At 46.2% G+C, this 27,074-nt stretch overlaps 1 protein-coding gene across 9 annotated transcripts in view; it reads left to right on the forward strand.

Moving 5' to 3' along the window:
* Positions 1–57: 57 nt before the first annotated feature.
* NF2 (NF2, moesin-ezrin-radixin like (MERLIN) tumor suppressor) overlaps positions 58–27,074 on the forward strand; it is a 72,095-nt gene continuing 45,078 nt past the window's right edge. For all 9 annotated transcript variants that reach the window (XM_086348616.1, XM_086348617.1, XM_086348615.1 and 6 more), the window contains exon 1: positions 58–514. In XM_086348616.1, coding sequence (XP_086204742.1) covers positions 401–514 — 114 coding nt within the window. In that variant the 5' untranslated portion in view covers positions 58–400. The remainder of the gene's footprint in view (positions 515–27,074) is intronic.

The following is a 27,074-nucleotide window of genomic DNA, read 5'->3' on the forward strand; positions in this document are numbered from 1 at the left end:
GCACGTGCGCGCCCGGCTGCAGCGCGGCCCTGAGACCTCCGTCGGCCGCTGAGAGGCGCGCGGGCTCTGGGCAGCCGCCGTCTAGGGGCCCCGTCCGCGGGCGTTCCCAACGTCCCCGGCCCGAGTCCCGGAGAGCCGGGCCGTGCCCTCCCCGTCGGTCCCCAATCTCGATCCTTGCCCGGGGCCGTCAGAGTCCGCCTCCGGGACTCCCCTTTCCGTTCCTGGGCAGGGTCCTCGCGGCCCATGCTGGCCGCTGGGGGCCCGCGCCGCTCAGACAGCTCTCGGGCCGGCCGGCCGGCCACCATGGTGGCCCTGAGGCCTGTGCGCCTCCTCCAGGGAGGCTAAAAGGTCCCGAGCGCAGGCTTCGGGGCGCGAGGGTCCTGCGCCTAAGTCCCGCGCCATGGCCGGGGCCATCGCTTCCCGAATGAGCTTCAGCTCGCTCAAGAGGAAGCAGCCTAAGACATTCACCGTGCGGATCGTCACCATGGACGCGGAGATGGAGTTCAATTGCGAGGTAAGTCTCCTGCAGCCCCGACGGGCTGCGGCGAAGGGGAGCCCTTTGGGATCCGGCCCTGGTTTGGGTCCGGCACCGACTCGGGCGCCCTTGCCGCGGTGACAGTCAAGGTGGAAGCTTCGGGATTCTGTTTATATCATCTCTGGGCAAAGATAGAGTCGGCCAGGTCCGGAAGGGGCCATCTAGGCCCAAATCCTCACGTTAAAGATAATTACTGCTTTTTTTCAATGGGGCTTTCGGGTTTGGAAGCACTTCCTGAAGGTTTCATTCATTGTTACTGCATAAGTCTAAAGCATCCGTGGTAGCGAATTCTAGTTCTCAGTGTCACGCTTAAGCTCCGGCTCTTTAGAGTTTCAACTTTATAAGATGATATAATAAATCATAGGTGTTAAAAGTTGCATCTCGTTGGGAAAGTCTATGTTGTTTCTCTTTTTCACAGCCTAACTTTTCTAGAGAAAATTCTTTGAGGAAAGTGATGGTATCTTAAACTTTCCATACAGTTTCTGTCCTGTAATAGGTATCATTTATTGAATACTTAAGTGTCTGACATTCATTCACTTAATTCTCCAAACAACTCAGTTTAACCCCTCTGGAAACTGTCCTAAGGGCAAGCAGGTGAAAAAACATCTACTCAAGAAAATCTATGAAAATTCGGTAAGCAAGGCAAGAGTTTGGTATTTATTTTTGTTTTGGCCGCGAGGCATGCCTTATCTTAGTTCCCCAACCGGGAATCCACGCCCCCCGCAGTGGAAGAGCCGTCTTAACCATTGGATCACAGGGAAAGTCCCAGGAGTTTGCGGTATTAATATTTGAACCAAGACCACTGCCACCCTCCTGCTTTCAGCTCTGGACAGCTGCAACCCAGGACACTGGGCTCCCTCCCCTCCCTAGCTCCCAGTCGGACAGCTTTCTTCCGAGAAGGAGCATTACTTTAGGGCTTCTCCTGCCCGAGGCTGCTTGATACTGAGGCTCAGTCCTGTGTACTCTGGGCGTTGCTTACCAAGAATACTGGATTCCCAGTGGTTCTATCCCCACCCTCAGTTTGTGAGATGGGTGGTACCAACCCAGAGAGACAGACTGAGACGACTTCAAACTAATACCCCCACCCCCACCCCCCGCCGCCTGCCCCCCCCAACACCCCACCCCAGCCCCACCCCAACTTCTATCTAGAGCTCAGAGTTTTGCCTGGAGGGAGAAGCAGGCTTTAAAACCCTTAGCTTCTAATCTCTTCCCAAAAGCATCGACTTCATTTGCAGTAGTGAAAATCAGGTCTGACTCTGCGACCCCATGGTAGCCTACCAGGCTCCTCCGTCCATGGGATTTTCCAGGCAATAGTACTGGAGTGGGGTGCCATCTCCTTCTCCAGGGGATCTTCCTGACCCAGGGATCGAACCCGGGTCTCCTGCATTGCAGACAGACGCTTTACCCTCTGAGCCATCAGGGAAGTCCTATTTGCAGTAGAGACTGGAGAAATTTACACCTAAGGGTGCTCTCCAGAACTGCGAAGGTTTTGGTGAAAGGCAATTGGAAGGAGATCTGTGGATTTAATGAAGATACTACTGTAGGCAGCTAGTTTGCAGGACAGTAAGACAGATGGAAAGAGCCCTCCTCGTCAGGAAAAAAAAAATATCTCAGTAATGGTTCTTTCAGAAGAGCCACTTTTTGATTGGATTACTTTGTAGAACAAGTTATGCTCTAGGATATTGTTGGAAATAATACAGCAATATATCACAATAGTGGAGTGTAACAGTTGGGTGCTTCCCTGGTGACTCAGATGGTAAAGAATCTGCTTGCAGTGAGTGAGACCTGGATTTGATCCCAGGATTGGAAGGTATCCTGGAGAAGGGAATGGCTACCCAGTCCAGTATTCTTGCCTGGAGAATCTCATTAACAGAGGACCCTGGCGGTCCTAGGGGTCATAAAGAGTTGGACATCCACTAACACTTTCACTTTCAACAGTTGGGTGTGATCAGGGAAAGAGAGGAAGAGTGTCTTACTAAGACCATGTCATCATGGGTGACTTTCAGTTCAGTTCAGTTCAGTTTATTCACTCAGTTGTGTCCGTCTCTTTGTGACCCTATGAATCTCAGCACGCCAGGCCTCCCTGTCCATCACCAGCTCCCGGAGTTTACCCAAACTCGTGTCCATCGAGTCGGTGATGCCATCCAGCCATCTCATCCTCTGTCGCCCCCTTCTCTTCCTGCCCCCAGTCCCTCCCACATCAGGGTCTTTTCCAATGAGTCAACTCTTCGCATGAGGTGGCCAAAGTACTGGAGTTTCAGCTTCAGCATCATTTCCTCCAAAGAAATCCCAGGGCTGATCTCCTTTAGGTTGGACTGGTTGGATTTCCTTGCAGTCCAAGGGACTCTCAAGAGTCTTCTCCAACACCACAGTTCAAAAGCATCAATAATTCGGCACTCGGCTTTCTTCACAGTCCAACTCTCACATCCATACATGACCACTGGAAAAACCATAGCCTTGACTAGACGGACCTTTGTTGGCAAAGTAATGTCTCTGCTTTTGAATATGCTATCTAGGTTGGTCATAACTTTGCTTCCAAGGAGTAAGCGTCTTTTAATTTCATGGCTGCTATCACCATCTGCAGTGATTTTGGAGCCCAAAAACATAAAGTCTGACACTGTTTCCACTGTTTCCCCACCTATTTCCCATGAAGTGATGGGACCAGATGCCATGATCTTCGTTTTCTGAATGTTGAGCTTTCAGTTCAGTTCAGTCGCTCAGTCGTGTCTGACTCTTTGTGACCCTATGAATCTCAGCAAGCCAGGCCTCCCTGTCCATCACCAACTCCCAGAGTTCACTCAGACTCACGTCCATCGAGTCAGTGATGCCATCCAGCCATCTCATCCTCTGTCGTCCCCTTCTCCTCCTGCCCCCAAACCCTCCCAGCATCAGAGTCTTTTCCAATGAGTCAACTCTTCGCATGAGGTGGCCAAAGTACTGGAGTTTCAGCTTCAGAATCATTCCCTCCAAAGAAATCCCGGGGCTGATCTCCTTCAGATTGGACTGGTTGGATCTCCTTGCAGTCCAAGGGACTCTCAAGAGTCTTCTCCAACACCACAGTGCAAAAGCATCAATTCTTTGGCGCTCAGCCTTCTTCACAGTCCACCTCTCACATCCATACATGACCACAGGAAAAACCATAGCCTTGACTAGACGGACCTTTGTTGGCAAAGTAATGTCTCTGCTTTTCAATATGCTATCTAGGTTGGTCATAACTTTGCTTCCAAGGAGTAAGCATCTTTTAATTTCATGGCTGCAGTCACCATCTGCAGTAATTTTGGAGCCCCCAAAAATAAAGTCTGACACTGTTTCCACTGTTTCCCCATCTATTTCCCATGAAGTGATGGGACCAGATGCCATTATCTTTGTTTTCTGAATGTTGAGCTTTAAGCCAACTTTTTCACTCTCCTCTTTCACTTTCATCAAGGGGCTTTTGAGTTCCTCTTCACTTTCTGCCATAAGGGTGGTGTCATCTGCATATCTGAGGTTATTGATATTTCTCCTGGCAATCTTGATTCCAGCTTGTGTTTCTTCCAGTCCGGCATTTCTCATGATGTACTCTGCATATAAATTAAATAAGCAGGGTGACAATATACAGCCTTGACGTACTCCCTTTCCTATCTGGAACCAGTCTGTTGTTCCATGTCCACTTCTAACTGTTGCTTCCTGACCTGCTTATAGGTTTCTCAAGAGGCACGTCAGGTGGTCTGGTATTCCCATCTCTTTCAGAATTTTCCACAGTTTATTGTGATCCACACAGTCAAAAAGGCTTTGGCATAGTCAATAAAGCAGAAATAGATGTTTTTCTGGAACTCTCTTGCTTTTTCCATGATCCAGTGGATGTTGGCAATTTGATCTCTGGTTCCTCTGCCTTTTCTAAAACCAGCTTGAACATCAGGAAGTTCATGGTTCACATATTGCTGAAGCCTGGCCTGGAGAATTTTGAGCATTACTTTACTAGCGTGTGAGATGAGTGCAATTGTGTGATAGTTGAGCATTCTTTGGCATTGCCTTTCTTTGGGATTGGAATGAAAACTGACCTTTTCCAGTCCTGTGGCCACTGCTGAGTCTTCCAAATTTGCTGGCATATTGAGTGCAGCACTTTCACAGCATCATCTTTCAGGATTTGAAATAGCTCAACTGGAATTCCATCACCTCCACTAGCTTTGTTCTAGTGATGCTCTCTAAGGCCCACTTGACTTCACATTCCAGGATGTCTGGCTCTAGATGAGTGATCACACCATCGTGATTATCTGGGTCGTGAAGATCTTTTCTGTACAGTTCTTCTGTGTATTCTTGCCATCTCTTCTTGATATCTTCTGCTTCTGTTAGGTCCATACTATTTCTGTCCTTTATCGAGCCCATCTTTGCATGAAATGTCCCCTTGGTAGCTCTAATTTTCTTAAAGAGATCTCTAGTCTTTCCCATTTTGTTGTTTTCCTCTATTTCTTTGCATTGATCGCTGAGGAAGGCTTTCTTATCTCTCCTTGATATTCTTTGGAACCCTGTATTCAGATGCTTATATCTTTCCTTTTCTCCTTTGCTTTTCGCTTCTCTTCTTTTCACAGCTCTTTGTAAGGCCCCTTCAGACAGCCATTTTGCTTTTTTGTATTTCTTTTCCTTGGGGATGGTCTTGATCCCTGTCTCCTGTACAATGTCTCGAACCTCTGTCCATAGTTCACCAGGCACTCTATCTATCAGATCTAGTCCCTTAAATCTATTTCTCACTTCCACTGTATAATCATAAGGGATTTGATTTAGGTCATACCTGAATGGTCTAGTGGTTTTCCCTACTTTCTTCAATTTCAGTCTGAATTTGGCAATAAGGAGTTCATGATCTGAGCCACAGTCAGCTCCCCGTCTTGTTTTTGGTGACTTTGGGCAAACCCAAAGATATGGCTCCCTTAGGAGCAACAACATAGGCCTTAACACCATGAGAGGGAAATAGATTTCACTAGAACAGTCCAGACTGTTACTCAACAGCAAGCAAATAACAACATGCCCAGGGTGAGGGTGGAGAACCACTCCCTAGAGTTGCTATAAATATGTTCACAGAACTAAAGGAAAACATGATTAAAGGTATAATGATATTTTTGCATCAACTAGAGAATATTAATAGATTGTTGTTCTTGTTTAGTGGCTCATTTGTGACTGACTCTTTTTGCGACCCCGTGGACTGTAGCCCACCAGGCTCCTCTGTCCATGGGATTTCCCAGGCAAGAATACTGGAGTGGGTTGCCATTTCCTTCTCCAGGGGATCTTCCCAGCCCAGGGATCAAACCCAGGTCTCCTGCATTGCAGGCAGATTCTTTACCACTGAGCCACTAGGGAAGCCCAATAAAAGAGATAGGAATTATGAAAAGAGCCAAATTAAGATTCTGGAGTTGGGAAATATAATGACTGGAATAAATTAATTAGAGGGGCTCAAAGTACATTCCAACTGGCAGAGGAAATAATTAGTATACTTGAAGATTGATTGATGGAGATTATGGAAGCTGAAGAGTAAAGAGAAAAAGAACGAAGAAAAATGTCCTGAGCCTCAGAGAAACGTGAGGATCATTCAGTGCATCAACATATATGTAATGCAACTACCAGGAGAGGAGTGAGAAAAAATATCCCCCCCAAATTGGCCGAAACTTCCTAAATTAATTGAAAAAGAATAACCAGTATATTCAGGAAGCTCAGTGACTTCCAAGGACAAACACAGAGATTCACAGACACATCATGGTAAAAATGCTGAAAGTCAGACAAGGAGAAGATCCTGAAAGCAGCAAGAGAAAAATGACGTGGCAATCTTAAGGGAACCCAGTAAGATTAACAGCTAACTTCTCAGCAGAAGCTAGGGAGGGCAGAGGCAGTGGTATAACGTTCCAAGCACTCAAAGAAAAAAGCTTATAAACTAGGAATTCTATATCCAACATAGCTGGCTATAAATGAAATGGACCTTTCAAAAATAAAGTTAAAATAAAGACTTTTCCAGATAAACAAAACCAGAATTTGTTGTTTTGAGACCCACCTTACAAGAAATATTAAAGGAAGTTTTTCAGGATGAAAGCAAGTGACCCCAGATAGTAATTCAAATCCAAATGAAAGAAATCAAGGAACACCCCTAAAGGTAATTAAAGAATTATAAAAGACAGCATAAATATATTTTTCTCCTTTCTACTTTTAAGTGATGTAAGATGCAATCGTATAATGTTGTATATGATATACAATGCTATTTGTGTATAATGTACTGTTGAACCTATAACATAGAAATGCATGGCACAACAAGATCCCACGTGCTGCAACTAAGACCCAATGTAGCCAAATAAATTAATTAATTGAAAAATAAAGTAAAAATGATGTGGGAAGTCTGCATTTGAAAAATTAAATGTAATTCTGTATGTCTGCAATGAACAATCTGAAAATGAAATTAAGAAATGCTATTTATAATAGCATCAAAAAGTATAAAATAGGGACTTGCCTGGTGGTCCAGTGGCTAAGACATCATGCTCCCAGTGTAGGGGGCCCGGATTCCATCCATGGTCAGGGAACTAGATCCTACATGCCACGGCAAAGACTAGGTACAGCCAAATAAATAAATATATATTTTTAAGTATAAAATATTTAGGAATAAGTATAACAAAAGAAGTGTAAAACTGATACTCTGGGACTTCCCTGGTGGTCCAGTGGTTAAGACTCCCAGCTTCCACTGCAGGGGACACAGGTTTGATCCCTGGTTGGGGAACTAAGATCCTGCGTGCCATGCTGAGCAGCGTGGTGGGGGAAGAAAAAAAAAAGCAGCCTTTCTTGAAATGAAAAATAATGAATATGGCTTTTTTCCAGTAAAATTTTCTTTATGGACATTGAGATTTTCGTTTCATATAATTTTCACAAGTGAAGAAATGTTAACTTTTTTTTTCAGTCACTTAAAAATGTAAAACTCATTCTTAGCTCTCAGACTGCACAGAAACAGGCAGTGAGTTGGACTTGTCATATGAGCCATAGTTTACTGACCCCTGATTGAAGTTAAATCCTGAAAGATAATGCTGTGAAAGTGCTGCACTCAATATGCCAGCAAATTTGGAAGACTCAGCAGTGGCCACAGGACTGGAAAAGGTCAGTTTTCATTCCAATCCCAAAGAAAGGCAATGCCAAAGAATGCTCAAACTACCGCACAATTGCACTCATCTCACACGCTAGTAAAGTAATGCTCAAAATTCTCCAAGCCAGGCTTCAGCAATATGTGAATCGTGAACTTCCTGATGTTTCAGCTGGTTTTAGAAAAGGCAGAGGAACCAGAGATCAAATTGCCAACATCCACTGGATCATGGAAAAAGCAAGAGAGTTCCAGAAAAACATCTATTTCTGCTTTATTGACTATGCCAAAGCCTTTTTGACTGTGTGGATCACAATAAACTGTGGAAAATTCTGAAAGAGATGGGAATACCAGACCACCTGACCTGCCTCTTGAGAAACCTATAAGCAGGTCAGGAAGCAACAGTTAGAAGTGGACACGGAACAACAGACTGGTTCCAAATAGGAAAAGGAGTACATCCAGGCTGTATATTATCACCCTGCTTATTTAACTTATATGCAGAGTACATCATGAGAAACGCTGGACTGGAAGAAACACAAGCTGGAATCAAGATTGATTTTGATATTCTGGGAGAAATATCAATAACCTCAGATATGCAGATGACACCACCCTTATGGCAGAAAATGAAGAGGAACTAAAGAGCCTCTTGATGAAAGTGAAAGTGGAGAGTGAAAAAGTTGGCTTAAAGCTCAACATTCAGAAAACGAAGATCATGGCATCCGGTCCCATCACTTCATGGGAAATAGATGGGGAAACAGTGGAAACAGTGTCAGACTTTATTTTTGGGGGCTCCAAAATCACTGCAGATGGTGATAGCAGCCATGAAATTAAAAGATGCTTACTTCTTGGAAGGAAAGTTATGACCAACCTAGATAGCATATTCAAAAGCAGAGACATTACTTTGCCAATAAAGGTCCGTCTAGTCAAGGCTATGGTTTTTCCAGTGGTCATGTATGGATGTGAGAGTTGGACTGTGAAGAAGGCTGAGGGCCGAAGAATTGATGCTTTTGAACTGTGGTGTTGGAGAAGACTTTTTTCTTTTTTTGGCTCAGTTCATTTTATTTGTATGGAAACATGATTCAATATTAGCTCTCCTCCTAAAGGTATATTTTGAGCATTGCTAGTTAGATGGAGAAGACTCTTGAGAGTCCCTTGGACTGCAAGGAGATCCAACCAGTCCAATCTGAAGGAGATCAGCCCTGGGATTTCTTTGGAGGAAATGATGCTGAAGCTGAAACTCCAGTACTTTGGCCACCTCATGCGAAGAGTTGACTCATTGGAAAGGACTCTGATGCTGGGAGGGATTGGGGGCAGGAGGAGAAGGGGACGACAGAGGATGAGATGGCTGGATGGCATCACTGACTCGATGGACGTGAGTCTGAGTGAACTCCGGGAGTTGGTGATGGACAGGGAGGCCTGGTGTGCTGCGATTCATGGGGTCGCAAAGAGTCAGACAGGACTGAGCGACTGAACTGAACTGATGAGAGACTGACCCACAGGGACAGAAATTTTTAGTGACATTCCTTCAGCCATAATTTTGCAGTGAAAAGCTGTTAGTTTTTCTTCTTTAAACAGACCCCAGCCCCACAGAGCATGGACAATACTGTCAGCAATATCAGGGTTTCTCAACCTTGTCACTATTGGCATTTTGGCTGGAGAGTTCTTTGGTGGGGCCTGCCCCGTGCACTGCAAGGTGTATCGGGAGGATCTCTGGCTTCTACCCACCAGATGACAGCAGCACACCTGCCTGCCCCAGTTGTGACAACATAAAATCTTCAGGGACTTCCTGGTGGTCCGGTGGTTAAGAATCCACCGTCCAGTACGGGGGACACAGTTTCGAATCCTGGCCCTGGAACTAAGATCCCACATGGCACCGGGTAACTGAGTCCAAGCGCCACAGTTACTGGGCCTGCGAGCGCTAGAACCCGTGCTGTGCAATAAGAGAAGCCACGACAATGAGAAGCCTGCAGAGTTTTAGCCATTGGACCACCGGGGAAGTCCTGAGAATTATGCATTTTTAACAAACTGTCAAGCGATGCCAATGCTACCGGTCCAATTAGTGTTAGTCACTCAGTCACGTCTAACTCTTTGTGACCCCATGGACTGTCCAGCCCGCAGGCTCCTCTGTCCAGGGAATTCTTCAGGCAAGAATACTGGAGTGAATTGCCATTTCCTTCTCCAGGGGATCTTCCCGACCCCGGGATCAAACCTGGGTTCCCGCATTGCAGGCAGATTCTTCTGTCTGAGCCACCAGGGAAGCCACACCAAATGAACAACGCAGCCATAGCGCGCGGACTTTGAAATAAGACACACATGGACTTTAACTCCAGCTAAACTGCTTATAGCTTGGATAAGATACTCGAGCTCGCCAAACCTCAGTTTGCACATCGGTACAATGGAACTAATATTACTGACCCCGTGAGATTGTTATAAGGACTCATGAAATGCTTAGTGCTGGGCAGGAAGGACAGGACTCTAGTCAGCCTAAAACAGGAGGCTTGGGTCACCGTGGGCACCGACTGCCGTGACTCCCGATGCAGGGGGCCCGGGGTTCGATCCTTTTTCAGGGAACTAGATCCTAACTTGGCCACAACTAAGAGTTCACAGGCTACAGCTAAAGATCCTGCGTGCTGCAAGGAAGACTTGGTGCAGCCAGAAACATTTCTTTTAAATGCTTAAAAAAAAAAAAGCAATATTCTGTTGAAAGTAACAATTGTTTGATTTATGGTGATACCGAGAACTCAGAAGTGTCTGGTCTTACTCTCCTACTCTATTTTTATGCTAATGCAGGAAGCCTGTAGATGCATTTTGAAACAGAGGAGAGATGGTACTTGAGTTCTTGGCTTCACTGAGGTCAGATGTAGGTGGCTTTCTAAGAAGGACTCAATGTCACAACCAGTTGGTAGTTAACATATGAATTGCGATGCCTTCTGCTAATCAGTTCAGATATTTTTGCAGCAGAGATGGGGGGCAAAAATCTCTTTCTTGCACCACTTGCTGCATTGCACAATTGGCTTGATGCTTTGGAGAATTTTTCCACTTGAAAGACTTGATATTTGTCATTTTGAAAAAGTGGGTGCTGAACGTAGTTTTCCAGGAGGCTAAACGGTTCTGTTATTTCTTATCTAGACTGGAATTTTACTCTAGTAATTCAATCTATCAGTAAGAAGAGTCAAATATGAAAAATTTCTCGAAATTGAGTTGTGAGAGAGCCTAATATCTTATATCGAAGACAAAGCTTCCTTCTCCTGTTGATTGGCTTCCCGAACGTTTTCACATACCCATGTGAAATTACATTTGGGTTAGATACCAACATTACAGATCATCCCAGCATACAAGTGGACATACACCTGACAGGTGGAACTTTCAAAAGGGGAAAGCAAAAAAACAACTCTGGTGAGTCCAGTAAGAGGTTAAATCCTAGACACCCCTAGACAAGAGGCCAGTGATTGTCTTCCAGGAGGGAGTTCAAACTGGTGTCTGAACCCTGGCTTCTCTGCGGAGCTCTTCTGTGACCTTGGGTACATCTCTCTCTCTCTCTCTTTTTTTTCTCCCAGGCTTCAGTTCTTCAGCTATAAAACAGGGAGGAACTCAATTTCCAAGGCCCTCAGCTGCACATCCTATTTTAGGTGATGTGGGCAGAAGCAGCTTATCACACAACTCTCTGTTTCATATTTCCTTCTTAGGTAGGAAGTCATGTCAGGATTTGAGCATGCAGGTATGAGAAAAATCTGCCAGAGGGCCGGACAGATACTGCTCAGGGAAAAGAGCCAGCATCCTGGTAGAAGTGGCAAGTCGGCTCGGGTGGAAGGAAGCCCTGCCACTGCCCCCTACTCCCTCAGTGATCTTGGATTTACCGCTCTAAACCTCAGTTGTAAGATGAGAATAATAGTGTTTTCTTATAGGATTGTTTTAAGGCATGAATAAGGTAGACCTTCATGGGCATTCAGCCCAGGCACTGACCATAGTAAGTACTTGGTAACCATTGGCTTCTTCGGCTTTTTTTTTTAAATATAACTTTCATACATATATGTAGTTTTTATTTTACGTATTTTTTGGCTGTGCAGGGTCATCATTGGCGCTCTGGCTTTTCTCCAGGTGTGGTGAACAGGGGCTGCTCTCTAGTTGCACTCTAGTTGAGGTGACTCCTCTTGTTGCAGAGCTGGGCTCTAGGTGCACGGGCTTCAGTAGTTGCAGCTCTAGAGCGCAGGCTCAGTAGTGGTGCATGGGCACCAAGTTTTCTGAGGCATGTGGGGTCTTCCCGGATCAGGGATCAAACCCGTGTCTCCTGCATTGGCTGGCGGATTCTTTACCACTGAGCCACCAGGGAAGCCCAAACATTAGCTTTTTCTGTTATCTTGAGTCAGGAGAGTGGGAATAAAGAGGAAAGGCCTCATGCTAGAGGCACTGTGAATTTTCTCCTTGAATCACCTCCTTCATTTTCTCTGAATCTTCTTCAGGTTAGCCATGCCTTGGTAATTGTAGACCTTCTAGACTCTACAGTTAGTCTAAATATAGTGAGCTTTATGCCATGTACTTAAGGATCTTTTTTTGTAGTGTGCTCTATGATTGGCCTCTGTTTAGCTTGATGTCCGCGATGACAGCAGGCTCTTTTCTGCCATGCTTAATTATCCTCCATTCCTTTGTTCCCCGTGTGTCATCTTGGAATTTTTCTCTTTTGTTTTTCTCCAGTTATTCATGCTAGTTTTGCATTCTTACCCAAGAACATTTTTGGTACTTGTTTATTCCTAATTTCATAAATTAACGTATTTGCTCTCTTAAAAACCCAGAATTGAGTTTTCTGCGAGCTGCTAATCATTTTTTTAGCCAGCTGGTGACGAGGCTTCTCTGGTTTGTTACAGAATGATGTGTTCCATCTTCCTGTCTGTGCTTTGTCTGATTTAGATTCTGAGTCCACATGTTTTAGTACATTTTTAGCAAGCAAAAATTTATTACCAATTTAGTGCTGACCAGGGGGAAAAAAAGCTTTTAATCAGATCTTCAGTCACCTGTGCCGCATTGAGGCGCTTAGGAATCTAGTTCAGGAATCCTTGGGCCCCACTAGGTGGAGTCAGAGCACATCATTTCCAAAGGAGTGGGGCCTTTTTCCTCTTCCCGAGTCTCCCTACTGTTCTTTTCTGCTGCTTTGCCAAATTTGAACCTCGCTTGGAAAATTCACAACTTTCCGTTAGTGAGTTACATTACTTTTGGCTTTCCCATCCACTTTGCCAGCTTTAGTCTCCTGGTTTTAGTAGTTTTGATAATTTGTTGTTATTTTGTTCAGTCACTAAGGCATGTCTGGCTCTTTGCAACCCCATGGACTGCAGCACCCCAGTTTCCCTGTCCTCCAGTATCTCTCAGAGTTTGCTCAAACTCATGTCTGTTGAGTCGGTGATGACATCCAACCATCTCATCCTCTGTCCCCTTCTCCTGCCTTCAGTCTTTCCCAGCATCAGGGTCTTTTCCAGTGAGTCAGTTCTTCCCATCAGGTGGCCAAAGTATTAGAGCTTCAGCATCAGTCCTTCCAATGACTATTCAGGGTTGATTCTTTAGGACTGACTGGTTTGATCTCCTTCCTGTCCGAGAGATTCTCCAGAGGCTTCTCCAGCACCACAGTTCGAAATTTGACTTTCAAGTAAAATTTCAAACTGAAGCCTGGAATCATTACTAAACTTATCTGAATTGATCTGTGGTTTTAAATTCACCAATCGTGTATCTATCTAGTATCCTACTCCTATTGATCTGTGATTAAATCAGTCTCATAAATAAGTTTAAAAAGACTTCAGCCTACAGTAGTTCTCATCTACCTGCAGAGTTTTTTTAAACAGTCCTACTCACTCGCACCTATGCCTCCCAACCTTGTTAAAATCAGTGTCATTCTCCTTGATGACTGTGCAAGCGTGCTAAGTCGTGTCTGACTCTTTGCAACCCCATGGACTATAGCCCTCCAGGCTCCTCTGTCCATGGAATTCTCCAGGCAAGAATACTGGGATGGGTTGCCATTTCCTTCTCCAGGATTGATGACTGTGAACCTTAATCAAAAGGTCAAGCCAGAAACAGAATGTTTAAATGTTCTTTCCAGGCTAGGGTCTGGGTTCTACTTGAGATGGTTTGCATAAACGCATAATGCTTTAGCTCTCTTGTGTTGATAGCTTTTTTTTTTTTTTTGAAGAAGCGCACTGTTAAATATAAACTACAGTTTTTGCAGAGACCAGGGCATGAGTTGAGTAACACTTGGTCATGGGCGATGTCTAAGTCTGTTCATCTCACTTCATGTTCAGGCATTTGAAATTGAGCTTTGTGCCACTGGCATTGGATTTCCTGTTGTTTCCTATTCGTAGCTCTCCATGCTGCTGCTAAGTCGCTTGCCGTGCCCGACTCTGTGCGACCCCATAGACGGCAGCCCACCAGGCTCCCCGTCTCTGGGATTCTCCAGGCAAGAACACTGGAGTGGGTTGCCATTGCCTTCTCCGTAGCTCTCCATAGAGTTCTTATTCTCGGTTGTTGGAAGCGTTTGTAATCATTGATAACTGCTGAATATCAACGGCAAGCTTGGTGCTAAAAAGCTTCTATTTTTCATTAGCATGATAAATGACAATTTTTGTTACACTAGCGAGTTCATTATTATAAGACAGCTCCTGATTATTAGGAGTAAAGAACATGATCGCAATGACAGAACCTGAGTAAGGGAAAAGAATGTAGCAACAGCACAGAAATTAACTGTTAAGTGTCATTGACATTTCCGAAAATGATTTTAAGATACAGAATGGAAAGTTAAAGGATTAAAAGAAAATTTATTACAGTAGCAAAAAAAGTACTCCATGGTTTATACAAAACCATCTGAATCTCATAGACTCGGGGGGTGTTAATCCTGAAAGCCCACTTGACGATTGTGGAAGCCGAGACCCAGAGAGTTTAAGTGACCTTCCCAGCACAGCAGGTTGGGAGTTTTATAGTTGTTTGACAAGGCTGTGATTGCCCTCATGTTGTGAGCTAAATTCCAAAGACAGAGACGGTCTTCTTTGCTTTGGGAGGACTGTACTGCTTTTATAGCATATAAACTACTGATTCTTTTTGCTTTGTCATCTGTCAGCTGGCTTTCAAAGCTTCAAGCCCTCTTTTTTCATGGTGTCATGAAATCTAAGCCTTGCATGGGGGCCATGAGAGATTGACAGATGAAGAAATCAAGGCCCAGTTGAGCCGAGTGGCTCACCCATGGTTGTGGGTGGTTGAGGGTGGAGTTTGGGTTTGTTTTGTTTTAAATATCTTTTGGTTGGGTCGCACAGCGTGTGGGATCCTAGTTCCCTGACCAAGGATCGAACCTGTACCCACTGCATTAGCAGCTCAGAGTCTTAACCACTGGACCGCTAGGAGGTCTCCCAGAGAGGGCAGTTTAGGACTTGGCTTCCCTTTCTGGGCTCATGGTTGCTGCCAGAACCTGTCTCCACTAAAGCAGGAAGCATGCCAGAAGCTGCAAACTTAAGGACTGTTCTCCCTGCACCCCACCCCCCACCCTCCACCCCCACAAAAAAAAACGACGACTACAATTCATTTTGTTTTGAAAGAGTCCTTAGAGTTTAAAGCCTCCTTTTTGTGGCTCCCTAAGGTGATGCGATCTGTTTCCTACTGATCTCTTGTTCTGAGGAAATTTTTCTTGGTTGGCTCTTTGAGATTTAGATTTCCTTGGCAAGGTATTTTTAGAGAGAGGAGATCAGTACATGTCACCAAAGGCGGGCGGAGGGATATATACCTTCAGGCCCAATTATGCAATTAGAATTTTAATAAGGAGCATCATAAATTCTTGCTTCATTGCAGTCATTACCTAGGAGATTGTTCTGCTCAGAAGCCTGACCCAGGTGTCATCACCATTATATCAACATCATCAGCCAACCACAAGCGTTTGTGAAGTGGCCACAAATCGATTATGCAGTACTTGCTTGGGTCCCAGGAGATTTAGAGAAAAAGAGAGAGAGAGAGAGAGAGGAGAGAGAGAGAGAGAATGTGTATGTGTGTGTGTTAGCTGTTGCCTTCAAGGAGTTTATGATCTGCAGAACTATAGGAAAAGCAGGAATCTTGGGGAAAGACAGATAACCCAATTTTTCCATGTATGTAAGTGCAAGAAGAGATAAGAAAGCCTTCTTCAGCGATCAATGCAAAGAAATAGAGGAAAACAACAGAATGGGAAAGACTAGAGATCTCTTCAAGAAGATTAGAGATACCAAAGGAACATTTCATGCAAAGATGGGCTCGATAAAGGACAGAAATGCTATGGACCTAACAGAAGCAGAAGATATTAAGAAGAGGTGGCAAGAATACACAGAACTGTACAGAAAAGATCTTCACGACCCAGATAATCACGATGGTGTGACCACTGACCTAGAGCCAGACATCCTGGAATGTGAAGTCAAGTGGGCCTTAGAAAGCATCACTATGAACAAAGCTAGTGGAGCTGATGGAATTCCAGTTGAGCTCTTTCAAATCCTGAAAGATGATGCTGTGAAAGTGCTGCACTCAATATGCCAGCAAATTTGGAAGACTCAGCAGTGGCCACAGGACTGGAAAAGGTCAGTTTTCATTCCAATCCCAAAGAAAGGCAATGCCAAAGAATGCTCAACCTACTGCACAATTGCACTCATCTCACACGCTAGTAAAGTAATGCTCAAAATTCTCCAAGGCAGGCTTCAGCAATACGTGAACCGTGAACTTCCTGATGTTCCAGCTGGTTTTAGAAAAGGCAGAGGAACCAGAGATCAAATTGCCAACATCCGCTGGATCATGGAAAAAAGCAAGAGAGTTCCAGAAAAACATCTATTTCTGCTTTATTGACTATGCCAAAGCCTTTGACTGTGTGGATCACAATAAACTGTGGAAAATTGTGAAAGAGATGGGAATACCAGACCAGCTGACGTGCCTCTTGAGAAACCTATATGTAGGTCAGGAAGCAACAGTTAGAACTGGACATGGGCCAGTCAGAATGGCTGCGATACAAAAGTCTACAAGCAATAAATGCTGGAGAGGGTGTGGAGAAAAGGGAACCCTCTTACACTGTTGGTGGGAATGCAAACTAGTACAGCCACTATGGAGAACAGTGTGGAGATTCCTTAAAAAACTGGATATAGAACTTCCTTATGATCCAGCAATCCCACTGCTGGGCATACACACCAAGGAAACCAGAATTGAAAGAGACACATGTACCCCAGTGTTCATCGCAGCACTGTTTATAATAGCCAGGACATGGAAGCAACCTAGATGTCCATCAGCAGACGAATGGATAAGAAAGCTGTGGTACATATACACATGGAGTATTACTCAGCCATTAAAAAGAATACATTTGAATCAGTTCTAATGAGGTGGATGAAACTGGAGCCAATTATACAGAGTGAAGTAAGCCAGAAAGAAAAACACCAATACAGTATACTAATGCATATATATGGAATTTAGAAAGATGGTAACAATAACCCTGTATACAAGACAGCAAAAGAGACACTGATGTATAGAACAGTCTTTTGGCCTCTTTGGGAGAGGGAGAGGGTGGGATGATTTGGGAGAATGGCATTGAAATACGTATAATATCATATATGGAATGAGTCGCCAGTCCAGGTTCGATGCAGGATACTGGATGCTTGGGGCTGGTGCACTGGGATGACCCAGAGGGATGGTATGGGGAGGTAGGAGGGAGGAGGGTTCAGGATGGGGAACACATGTATACCTGTGGAGGATTCATTTCAATAATTGGCAAAACCAATACAATATTGTAAAGTTTAAAAATAAAATTAAAAAAAATAATAATAAAAGAAAAAAAAAAAAGAACTGGACATGGAACAACAGACTGGTTCCAAATAGGAAAAGGAGCACGTCAAGGCTGTATATTATCACCCTGCTTATTTAACTTATATGCAGAGTACATCATGAGAAACGCTGGACTGGAAGAAACACAAGCTGGAATCAAGATTGCCGGGAGAAATATCAATAACCTCAGATATGCAGATGACACCACCCTTATGGCAGAAAATGAAGAGGAACACAAAAGTCTCTTGATGAAAGTGAAAGTGGAGAGTGAAAAAGTTGGCTTAAAGCTCAACTTTCAGAAAACGAAGATCATGGCATCCAGTCCCATCACTTCATGGGAAATAGATGGGGAAACAGTGGAAACAGTGTCAGACTTTATTTTTTTGGGCTCCAAAATCACTGCAGATGGTGACTGCAGCCATGAAATTAAAAGACGCTTACTCCTTGGAAGGAAAGTTATGACCAACCTAGATAGCATATTGAAAAGCAGAGACATTACTTTGCCAACAAAGGTCCGTCTAGTCAAGGCTATGGTTTTTCCAGTGGTCATGTATGGATGTGAGAGTTGGACTGTGAAGAAGGCTGAGTACCAAAGAATTGATGCTTTTGAACTGTGGTGTTGGAGAAGACTCTTGAGAGTCCCTTGGACTGCAAGGAGATCCAACCAGTCCAATCTGAAGGAGATCAGTCCTGGGATTTCTTTGGAAGGACTGATGCTAAAGCTGAAACTCCAGTACTTTGGCCACCTGATGCGAAGAGCTGACTCATTGGAAAAGACCCTGGTGTGGGAGGGACTGGGGGCAGGAAGAGAAGGGGGCGACAGAGGATGAGATGGCTGGATGGCATCACTGAATCGATGGACGTGAGTCTGAGTGAACTCCGGGAGTTGGTGATGGACAGGGAGGCCTGGCGTGCTGTGATTCATGGGGTCGCAAAGAGTCGGACACGACTGAGCGACTGATCTGATCTGATCTGAAGTGCATATTGGATTTCCCGAGTGGCTTAGTGGTAAAGAATCCACCTGCAATGTAGGAGACACAGGTTCCATCCCTGATCCAGGAAGATACCCTGGAGAAGGAAATGGCAACCCATCCCGGTATTCTTTTTTTTTTATTCTACACCACGGACAGAGGAGCATGGCGGGCTACAGTCCACGCAGTCTCAAAAGAGTTGGACACAACTTCGCAACTAAAGCAACAAAACTGCATATTAACTCACGTATCTGGTGTTATATGCTGGGGAAGGAGACTGATGAGATAAGGAAGGGACCTGAGAAAGGTCTGACTGTGGGAAAATGGAAGCATATAGGTTGTGCTGAGCTGGGAGAACACAGGCTGCCTTGTCACAAGGCGGGGCAGTTGGTTGGAAGAGAGAGGAGGTAATTGGTGGAAGGCCTTGAAACCAATAATTTAGATAGATTGGGCATATTAACAGCAATGATCGGAGGACCGGGAGAGGAAGATTACTTGCTGTGGTTGATTGTGGCAGAAACCGACAGGGCAAGATGACAGCTGAAACGTTTGTTTTGCATAAGGGCGGTTTCAGGTTTGTGTAATTTTGCACAGATCAAGGTAAGGGATTCGGGGGTCATGATTGGTACGGAGCAGAGATACGATTCTTTTTTGGCTAAAATCCTGTTTCCCCTTTTCCCTCAGAAATAATGGCTGAGTAGGAGTGGTGTGTCCTAGCCAACTCATTGGAAAAGACCCTGCTGCTTGGAAAGATGAAAGGCAAAAGGAGAAGGGGACAGCAGAGGATGAGATGGTTAGATAGCATCACTAACTCAAAGGACATGAAGTTCAGCAAACTCTGGGAGGTAGTGGAGGACAAAGGAATTTGGCGTGCTATAGTCCCTGGGGTTGGAAAGAGTCAGACGTGACTCAGTGACTGAACAACAAGTGGAAAATATCAGAGTTGAGGATGCATTTAATTAACCTAGCCCAGGGAATCGTAGCTTAGCCTGGCCTAGCTTTGTTGTTGTTTATCACTAAGTCATGTCTGACTCTTTCGTGACACCATGTACTATATAGCCTGCCAGGCTCCTCTGTCCATGGGATTTTCCAGCCAAGAATACTGGAGTGGGTTGCCATTTCTTCCTCCAGGGGATCTTCCTGACCCTGGGACTGAACCCAGGTCTCTTGAGTCTCCTGCATTGGCAGGTGGATTCTTTACCACTGAGCCACTAGGAAAGCCCAGCTTAGATCTGCTCAAAACACATTAGTCTACAGTTGAGCAAAATCATCTCTTTAAAAATAAAGTGTTTTTTAAGACATCTCAGAAAAAAGGGGGAGTGATGTGTCCTCACCATGATAGGGAACACAGACATGAGACACCAGCCTGGTGGGTTTTTTTTTTTTTTTTTTTTTCGTTTTGCCAGACCATATGGCATGTGGGGTCTTGGTTCCCTGACCAGGGATTAACCCTATGCCCCCTGCATTGGGAGCATGGAGTCTTAACCACTGGACCATCAGGGAAGTCTGCAAACCAGAATAGATTTTACTGGAACTCATTATTCACTACTGCGCAGCAATATCATCTTTACAGCTCTCCCCACTGTGTACATCTGCTAAACGGAGGTGTTGGGCTTTTTAAATTTTAATATTTATTTATTTGGCGATGCTGGGTCCTAGTTGCTCCATGCGAACTCTTGGTTGCAGCGTGTGGGATCTAGTTCCATGACCAGGGATCGAACCCAAGCCTTCTGCATTGGGAGCTCAGAGTCTTAACCACTAGACCAGCAGGGAAGTCCCTGGCATCTGTTTGTTTTTTTTTTTTTTGCAAAACAGACAAATAAAAGTCATACTTAGGTTTGGATCTGGTACGGCAGTGTCTTAAATTGTCAACTGTTCTCTGCCTCGGTTCTTGTAGGGCAGCTGTCATTTAGGGCAGAGGTCATTTAGGGATGAGCATTGAGAGAGGTCACAGCCCTTCTGGCTCTGTGTTCCCGAAACCATGGCAAACATGTGGCACGTGTCCTGAGCCCTGGGAGGTGCCGTTCCTTCTGTTGCTCTGTCTGTAAAGGATCCAACCTTTTGACAGTTTTTCCAGCAAATGCTGGGGCAGCTCGTGAGCTAATTAGGAGAAACCCTGATAAGTGAATGCCAGGTCACTTGGTTCTCTGTCGTCTTCTGTGCAGTAGACAGCCAGTCGAATAGCCTCCCTTGGGTGGCTGATCACTCTGTCCCCTGACATCTATGAAACGGGGTGTCACCTCTCTGCCAGCTTCTCCAGGCTTGAGTCTTTTCTGTAAAGCTGAAGTGTCTTCTAATTCTCAGACATCTCACCCACGGCAGTCAAACTCAGTTCTGTTTCTTCGGGAAAGTCTGCCCTTTTCTGTCTGTGGCCTCTTCCTGTGTCGTGTCTGGCTTTCCACGCACCCTGCGTGGTTGTCTGCAGCAGGCACAAGGGATAAAGAGAGCAGTGGGAGAAAGACGACTCCATGTCTGCCAAAGCCCAGAAACCAAGTCGTCGTTTTGGGACTGTCAGTCTGAACCTGGCCCGTTGTAAGAAGAGGTTGTGGATTTGTGTTAACGTTTCCCCAGTTAATAGACCCCGATCAGCCCCATAGGTTATTGGTGCCAGTTGCTTCCAACAGCAGGAAATGTGCTGCATTCCCGCTACGTCCTCCGCCACGGAGCCGTAAGTGCTTAGCGCTATTTCCTTAAACCATTCGAGGTTGATAAATGACAAGCACTTCACTCTGGGTAGAGCTCATAAATTCAGCCCCTACCAAAAATAACAAGCTGACAGCACTTAGTCCTGTTTATAAAGTTTATACATATCCATCTCTGATGGAGGTGCGGGGTGGATCTGGGAAATAGCACTGCAGCCCGTTAAAGTAATGTGAGCGCACGGCCAGGACGCAGCACGACGCACCGGGCACCCTGGCTCCCTGCCAGCTGCCCTGCTCACCACAGGCATCTGAAGGATGAGGCTGGAGCCCACACGCCATGGAGTCCAGAGCCCTTCTCCTTCCCACAAACGGCCTTTCTCACTCCCTCCACCACCCCTCTTCTTTCTGCAAGTGAGCCCCTGCCTCCTCTTCCCTAGGCTGAGGGGAGGCAGTGGGACACGTCCCTTCAGGAGGAAGAGATGGATTCAAGCAAATCCATCCATCAGCCCAAGGAGCTGTTCTCTTTCTGGCAATCTGGGAAAAATGGCAAACCCTCCCAAAAGAAGGGCCCATAAGTGCAAAGCCTGAAAGACTTATGTTCTAGCAGGTGTCAGAAGAGGAAATGTTTTAATTAAAAAAAAAAAAAAAAGGGGGGGGGACTTCCCTGATGGCCCAGTGGCTAAGACTTGGCACTCCCAAGGCAGGGGGCCTGGGTTTGATCCCTGGTCGGAGAACTAGACCCTACATGCCACAACTAAGAGTTTGCATGCTGCAGCCAAATAAATATTAAAATAAATGAATAAATAAGAGACTCATCCAACTGGTCATGGCTCCTTAGAGACCTGGCAGGTCTTGCTGGGGGGAGGCTGGGAAACAGTGACCGAACGACCCAAGCCCCGGTGGGCCGAGGAGGGCGTGAGCCGTCACAGGCGGAGCTGCAGCCGCGTGCTCAGTACCGCACTGAACATTCAGTACTGCAGACAGGACAGCCACGTTGCCTCTCAGACACCAGAAGAGCGCAGAGAACATTCCTTCCCTTTGCAACAGCTTGGACCCGAGCCGCAGACGTGCTGTTCCCTCCGGCTGGCACGACCCCCTCCCCCCCCATTCCTATATCAGAGGACCAACTACCTCCTGGCTTTGGAGACCCAGCTCAGACCCAGCATCTTCCCCGGAAGGCCCCTCTCTCCCCACCAGACCCCCAGGCCTGAGCTATGTCCCCTCGAGTCCTCGGTTCTGTGAGCATTTGCCAGGTTGCACTTTCCTCCTCCATTCACCTGTCTTCCCCATCAGCCGTGAGCAGGGACAGCGTCTTGTCCCGGATCCCTCATTTATCCCTGGGGCCGAGCGCAGTGACGAGGACGTAGTGGGTGCTCAATAAATGTTTGTCAAGTGAGTGATGGCGTGGTTAGTGCGATGAGAATTGATGGTGCCCTTCCTGATCTGCCATCCATCACCCGTGGAGTGGAACACGACTGGGAGGCTTTAAACGATGCCACTTGCGAATGTAAGGAGAAGAGGCGGGGTTAGAATGAGTAATCACCCCCTTTTATTGAGTATTTACTGCAGCGCCTTCTCAGGCTTTTAAAATGTATCAGTGCATTTAATCCTGAGATCAATCTGCTAAGACAGGTTCTGTTCATTATCCCCATTGCAGAGCACAGGGAAGTTCAATAACTTGCCGAAGGTTACACGGTGGCAGCGAAGAGATTCATACCGAGGTTAGATAACCATGGTTTCTCTCTGCCTTGGAGGCTGGTTCCTGGAAAGAATTAAGCTCGAATCTCCAGAGGCATCCATCTTGTGTAATGGTTTAATTTCTCTCCTGTGCATGAAGAATGGGTACAAGTCATGTTCCATTGCAGGGAGAAACCAGAAAACAGCCTCTCGGATAACTTTCTGTGGTTCACGAGACAGGCAGGGTTAGGTGACAAAGAATTGGTTTGTTTATTTATTAAAGTCTTCATCGAATTTGTGACAATATTACTTATATTACAATATCATGTTCCAATGTTTCGGCCTCGAGCCGTGTGGGATCTTACCTCCCCAACCAGGGATCAAACCCACACCCTCTGCACTGGAAGGGGAAGTCTTAACCACTGGCCCACCAGGGAAGTCCCTGAAGAATTGGTTTTAGACGGTGGTTGAAAGTTTGGCATCGCAAGTGTTCCCCAGCCACACTGAACTACAATACTGTCGTTTCCTGCAAGGACCATCTAAGCTGTTTGGCCTCTAGACCTTCCCAAGTGCTCTTCCCTCTGCCTGTCACACACTTCGCTGCTCACTCCTCCTTCCCCAAGTCTGGTCCTCACTTGGCTTCCCTTTTCCACCTGCTCAGATGCAGTTTCTCAGCCCTCCCAGGTAGAGGGTCCCTTCCTGCCCCCAATGTCCCTGTCATGGGCCCTCACAGTGCGGTAGTGCTGACAGCTACACCGGGAGCTGACCTGTGTGCAGGGTGAGAGGAATGATCACCTGTTCCTGACAGGTTCCCGCTCCGGGCCCGTTCTCTGAGAGCAGAGACTGTCTTCTGTTCCTCATTAACCTCCTGTACCTCATCTGGTGCTTGGACACAACTTGTGTTCTCTAAATGTTTGTTGAAGGAGTGGATGAACAGTTCATTTTTGCTTTACACTTTTGAGCCTCAAGGGTTTTTTTGGCCACACCATAGGGCGTGTGGGATCTTAGTTTCCCAACCAGGGATCAAACCCACATCCACTGCCTTAGAAACATGGAGTCTTAACCACCAGAGAAGTCCAGAGTCAAGGGCTTTTCCTTTTTTTTGGAGCCAAGGGTTTTTTAAGTGGTCAAGTGTGTCCTGTCGCACAGCCACGTCTTGTGTGTACACACTCGGCGGGCGCCATGGGGAGTGGAGAGATGACCTGTGTCGCTCCTGTTCTGAGGCGCCCACCGGCTCTGTGGACCAGCAACAGAACTAGAGGCAGGTGTGGTCACGTGCTGGTGAGTCCAAGGACGCCCCATCACAACCCAAGACCTCCCTTCTGCAGGGTGTCCTGAGAACCGCTGGGAGCAACTGTGAGCAATGATTCTTGTCTGTGAAGAAGTAGAAACCCACATTAGGAGGACTCAGCAGGCTGCCCGCCAACTTTGGGGGAAGGCATGTTGAAAAGTGCAACCTCATGTAGGTAACAGCACGCTGGAGGTCAGGTGTAACCCAAGAGAGACTCTTAATGACTTAAGAATAGAACACTTTATTTTATAAATAGAGCGGAGACAAAATCGGATGTATTTAGGACACCTCCACCTGGTTTCCTTGGGCATCTTAGTTGAGCTTTACTTTGTTTAGAACTTAATTACTCATCTGTTTCGCTCAAAATTGGCTGCTCCTGCTTCTCCCATCTTCCAGCCCTCCTTTCCTGGGACCACCTGATGCTCAAACCCAGAAATTCAGGTGTTTCTCTCAACGCTTCTCCAGTTCTCAGCCTTCCTCTCCTTCCCACTTGCCTTCCTCTAGGTGGGAGTTGTCCTCCCTTCTGGCTTTCTTGATTCCAGTCTCCTTTGGGTTTCCCTGGTGGCTCAGACAGTAAAGACTCTGCCTGCAAATGCAGGAAACCCAGGCTCGATCCCTCGGTCGGGAAGATCCCCTGGAGAGGGAATGGCCATCCACTCCAATATTCTTGCCTAGAGAATCCCATGGACAGAGGAGCCTGCTGGGCTATAGTCTATGGGGTCTGAAAAGAATCAGACACGACTGAGAGACTCACACTTGCTCCAACCCATTCTCCACCATATTGTCAGTGTGCATTCTAGAATGCAAGTCCGATCCCATTATCCGTCTGCCTGAGGGTCTTTGGGTGGTCCCCTCCACACCCCCCCAAGTTCAGGCTGTCTTGTCTCACCTCTGCCAGATGACCTGCATTTCTTTGTAGAGATCAGGACATTTGTTTGTTTTGAGATGTATCGCCTTTCCTCCTTTAACTAATTCTCCTGGGTTCTTTAACGCTTTTCCCCACGTGGGTCCCTGCTTGAGTCTCTGGCGGGGAACATGCCTCCAGCATTTTGAGTGTCTAATGTTGCTGGACACATAGAATGCTCTGTGGTGCCTGCTGAAAGATCAGCTCAGAGGACGGGGCGGGGGGTTCGCTGCTGGCCTAGTTAGGTTAGGATTCTGGGCTTTCACTGCCATGGCCTAGGTTCGATCCCAGGTCCAAGAGCTGAGAAACCATGAGCCACGTGGTGCCGCAAAAAAAAAAAAAAAAGATTAGATAAGAGGAAGCAGAGACTTTAATTTACCTTGAGCTATAAAGGAATAATATCTGGCCCTTCCAAGAACAGGTTTTATTTTAAGGTGGGAGAAGAGTGTTAAGACCCCAGTCATTTACTGGAAAAGATGGCTGGGGAGTGCTGGTAAGAGAGCAAGCCAAAAGGAAACCCCACAGAGCAGAAAAAGAGGTGATCTGGGGATGGTTTGCCTACCTTAGACCATTAAGAAAACAGCCCATGTCTGCTGTAGCAGGCTGCCAAGGAAGGTCTCCTTATTTATACAAGAAGGGGACAGGTCTGCAGTAGGTAATTAATGACTCAGACTCGTTTCCAATTTGACATCCTACATTTAGTTCTTAGAGTCAAAGTTGAAAATTCAAGACAGGCATTCTGAGTCATTGTGAGAGCCACCCCTCCCCCCACACACACCTCTCATTGCAAGCCCCATGGGAACAAAGACATTGTCTCTGCCTTCAGCAGAGATAGTTTTGCATTTCGGAAACAAAGAGGTAGAAAGGAATACCTTGATAGGAGATTGTGTTTGAGGATTTAAGCTCCCAAGTCAGGAGATCCAGTCAGCATCCTCTCGGGGGCAGCGCACACCCCGCAGCAGACAGCCCGTGCCTGCCAGAGCCCTCCCTGCCACGGCTGTGAGCTATGGCGGACGGGGCTCCTTCACCTTGATCTTCTGGGCCGCCGGGTGTTCCACTGCTCCAAGTTAATGTCTGCTCTTAAGCGTTACGTTATCTGGTAGCAAGGTAGTCATTTATAATTTATATACTATGTGCCGGCTTAAAATAGAGACAAGAGGATCATCGGCGTTCTGAAGCTCCTAGTTTTCCAAAATAACATTTCTTCGGTGAAGTCTGCCGGTGGGAATTAGAAAAACCTGCCGTGAATTAAAAAGCCCTTTGTCCTGAAGTCAGGCTGGGACACAGATGTGCCAACAAGCATTACTGGTAAAGACCTCCACCTCTGGGGTGGCGCTGGGGCCCCACTGAGTTCCCAGAGTGGGCACAGGGGCAGAGCTAGAGGGACATTTGGAGAAACGGCCCCCGTGAGGGACAGAAGCCAACCCGCATCTCCACCCCTTGTCTGCTGAGTATTTATCCGGCTGCATCAGGTCGTAGTTGCGGAAAGCGGGATCTTTGGTTATGGCGACAGGGCTCAGTTGCTCTGTGGCACGTGGGATCTTAGTTCCCGGACCAGGGTTCGAACCCACTTCCCCTGCATTTGAAGGTGGGTTCTTAACCACTGGATCACCAGGAAAGTCCCTGTGCTGCCTTTGGTGTCCTTTCGTGTAGGCTGCTCCTTTGCTCTATTGATGTTGACAGTACAGACCAGAATGTACCGTTGAGTTCCTTGTAGGGAACACACTGTCCACTCACATACATTAAAAATAGAAAAACCCTGCTTGAAAAATCCCTCTGTTAGAGTCAGGTCTTAGCAGAAACGAATTGAATCTTAGAGGTCTTGCTTGTTTTTTTCTTTTTTTCCTTCTTTTATAAGAAGTCTCTGAACCTGAAATTTTCCCCAGTGCTTTTTCATCATACATCTGGAATATGCCAGGACCTTGGGTGGAGATTTCTTTCATGAGGGCAGGAGAAGAACAGACGCCCCTCTGAAGTCCTGTGTCCTTGCTCTTCTGATGTTTGGTGACCTCGTAGTATTTGAATCCACCATCTGTGACCATTGATCTCCATGATATGGCTTACACTCATCCATGTACCCGGGTGTCCATTTGAATGTCCACCTGATACTTGGGGGCCGCTGGGGTCTGGGCGAGGGGCTGCTAAGGAGTAATGTGGGAACATCCTGGGTGATATAACTGGAGA

This window comes from Bos grunniens, chromosome 17, assembly GCF_055505025.1.
Source record: "Bos grunniens cultivar Pamir isolate PY7600 chromosome 17, Bosgru_T2T1.0, whole genome shotgun sequence".
In the NCBI taxonomy this organism is placed as follows: Eukaryota; Metazoa; Chordata; class Mammalia; order Artiodactyla; family Bovidae; genus Bos; species Bos grunniens.